Source organism: Eimeria maxima, genomic scaffold (genome assembly GCF_000499605.1).
Source record: "Eimeria maxima Weybridge genomic scaffold, Emw_scaff2285, whole genome shotgun sequence".
In the NCBI taxonomy this organism is placed as follows: Eukaryota; Apicomplexa; class Conoidasida; order Eucoccidiorida; family Eimeriidae; genus Eimeria; species Eimeria maxima.
Window position 1 is genome coordinate 1 of NW_013565151.1, and position 2,500 is coordinate 2,500.

Genomic DNA, 2,500 nt, shown 5'->3' on the forward strand with positions numbered 1-2,500 from the left:
TGTCGCCATACAAACGTTTCAGACGATGGAACGCGTTCAATTGTAGAGACGGGTGCTGGTGAGTAACAGCCAAATACACACATTCGCGTTCAATTGTAGAGACGGATGCTGGTGAGTAACAGCTAAATACACACATTCAGGAGCTATGGTATTCCTTTATAAAGGTTGCACACGTGCATACAGGCGTATGTATGTATGCAGCATATATTGAGCAGGTGAAGTAGCTGTAAAGGTAACAGTGTGTGAACTATGCCTGAGTAGGGTGAAGTCAGGCGAAAGCCTGATGGAGGCTCGTAGCGATACTGACGTGCAAATCGTTCGTCAAACTTGGGTATAGGGGCGAAAGACTAATCGAACCGTCTAGTAGCTGGTTTCTTCCGAAGTCTCTCTCAGTATAGCTGGAGTTCAATTAGTTTTATCAGGTAAAGCGAATGATTAGAGGCCTCGGGGACGCGTCGTCCTCGACCTATTCTCAAACTTTAAATGGGTAAGATCCAGTGGTTACTTCACTGAACTGCTGGGATTAATATGAACTCCAAGTGGGCCATTTTTGGTAAGCAGAACTGGCGATGAGGGATACTCCTAACGCTTGGTTAGGGTGCCTAAATACTCGCTCATGAGACACCATAAAAGGTGTTGGTTCATTTTGACAGCAGGACGGTGGTCATGGAAATCGAAATCGTTCCTCAAAAGTACGTTGTGGGGAAATAAAAGATTCAATGATTGGGAATATATGATTATAACGAGCGTTTCCTCGCAGCAAACACCCCAACGAATCACAACAATATGCATCACGAAAGCAACAACGCTGTTGCTAATGCGACGCAGTACCGCGTGACCGCGAAAGCAACTTTGAGACGCAATGCGTGAATAGATAATCGAACGTGTTTTGAAGTTTTCTGCCATATACGGATCTAGAACACTGAAGAGGGCATTGTCCATGGTGGTGCAACCTCGTGTTGGTAGTGTCCCGCAAATTAAAGTATATATAGCTGCATTGCATTATAGGTGAACAGTCGTTGTGTTGAGTAGGCCAGCTTCCCCTGAAAACGAGTGGTGCACGCGGGAGACGGATGTGCTGTAAACGTATCTTTAAGTGAAATACAAACACAAATGTCAATTTACTGGAGACCCTGTGTTGTTGCAGGCAGAAGAACGAAAATAAAAGGGCGATCCGATCTGCTCTGCGAGAGAGTTGTACCGACGAGACCTCTACGTAATGCCACAGCCTTGTGGAAATGTTGAACTGGAGGCTAATTCCGTGTTGAAATGCTATATATAATGTTGTTTTGTATTACTGCAAACAAAGCCCACACCTCTCTAAGCCTTCCCTGCCGATATTCTCCCTCCTTCTGCAACTGGCGGTGCCTGTTCAAGACCACAGGGGGAGGCTGGTGACCCTGGGGTTACGTAAACACCATGGAGCGGGTTTAGCGTTGAAACCTGTGGTTTTCAATTCTTATTTTTGTCTAATTATAAACACTGTGATTTAGATTATATACCTACATGCATGTGTATGTATTGTTGTGGCTTTAGGCTGCCGTTCCGGAGGCAGTCACCAGCTACAGCGTGGGGCCCCTTCCAGCCCGAAAGGCTGCTAGAGTCGGGCGCATGCAGCTCGCTTTGTGGTTGGTCATGGTATTGTTCGTATTATAATTTATGTGAAAAATGACGAAAGTTTAGTGGAGGAGGAAAAGAAGAGTGATTCCTAATGCACTTCCTCCCTTGCCTCATCAGCGCTGCTACCGCTGCGCTCCTGCTCTTGCTGGTGGCTGCTGCTCATGTTGTTGCTCTTGCCGCTGTTCCCGTTGCTGCGTGATGGTGTTTAGGCTACCACGACTTGCTGCTAGCGAGCTTGAGTGATCTCTTTTTTTTGTTTTTTGTACGTCAGTATAAGAAAGCTACGCAATGACAGGAGAGGCTCCAGAAGCCGCTGCTGCCCCCCCTGGGTGCTCTCCGTCTGTACCGCCTATTTCTATTCCTCCTAGTGTGTCAAAGGATGCTGAGTTAGCAGCTGTACAGATTGCTATAGAAAAGACTACTAGGCTTCTTGAGCTGGAAAAGCGCCGTTTATGGGATTTATCCGACGCGTCTGAGAGGGCGCAGGCTGAGTACAATGAGAAACGGACAAGATACTGTTTTAATAAGGCAGAAACTAGCAAGGAATTTTATCAAGCAGAGCAGCAAATCCACCTTCTAGAAAACCGAGTCGCTCAGGCAACTTCCAAACATAATACGGAATTGTGCGAAATAGCAGAATTGCGAGTAGCCATTGATAAGCACAGGAAAGATCGGCTCTCTCTCGAGCAGCTCCAGCTGGTGCTTACCAAAGAAGCAGCAGCACAAGAAACAGAGCTGCATGCTGTCAAGCAACAAATACAGACACTCCAGCAAGAAGAACAACAGGCCCTCCAAGACAAAAAGCAACTCCGAAAAATACAAGACAAAGAAAGGACAGAATTCAAACAAATCCTGCAAAAAAAACAACAAATCCTAAAAA

At 46.1% G+C, this 2,500-nt stretch overlaps 1 protein-coding gene across 1 annotated transcript in view; it reads left to right on the top strand.

Annotated features, from left to right (window-relative positions):
• Nucleotides 1–1,908: 1,908 nt before the first annotated feature.
• Nucleotides 1,909–2,500, top strand: part of EMWEY_00057980 (hypothetical protein, conserved) — a gene marked incomplete at both ends in the record, with an annotated part of 1,564 nt that continues 972 nt past the window's right edge. Inside the window, one exon of the mRNA XM_013480746.1 lies at nt 1,909–2,500. This exon is cut by the window's right edge and continues 5 nt beyond it. Within this exon, the coding sequence (XP_013336200.1) occupies nt 1,909–2,500 (592 nt within the window).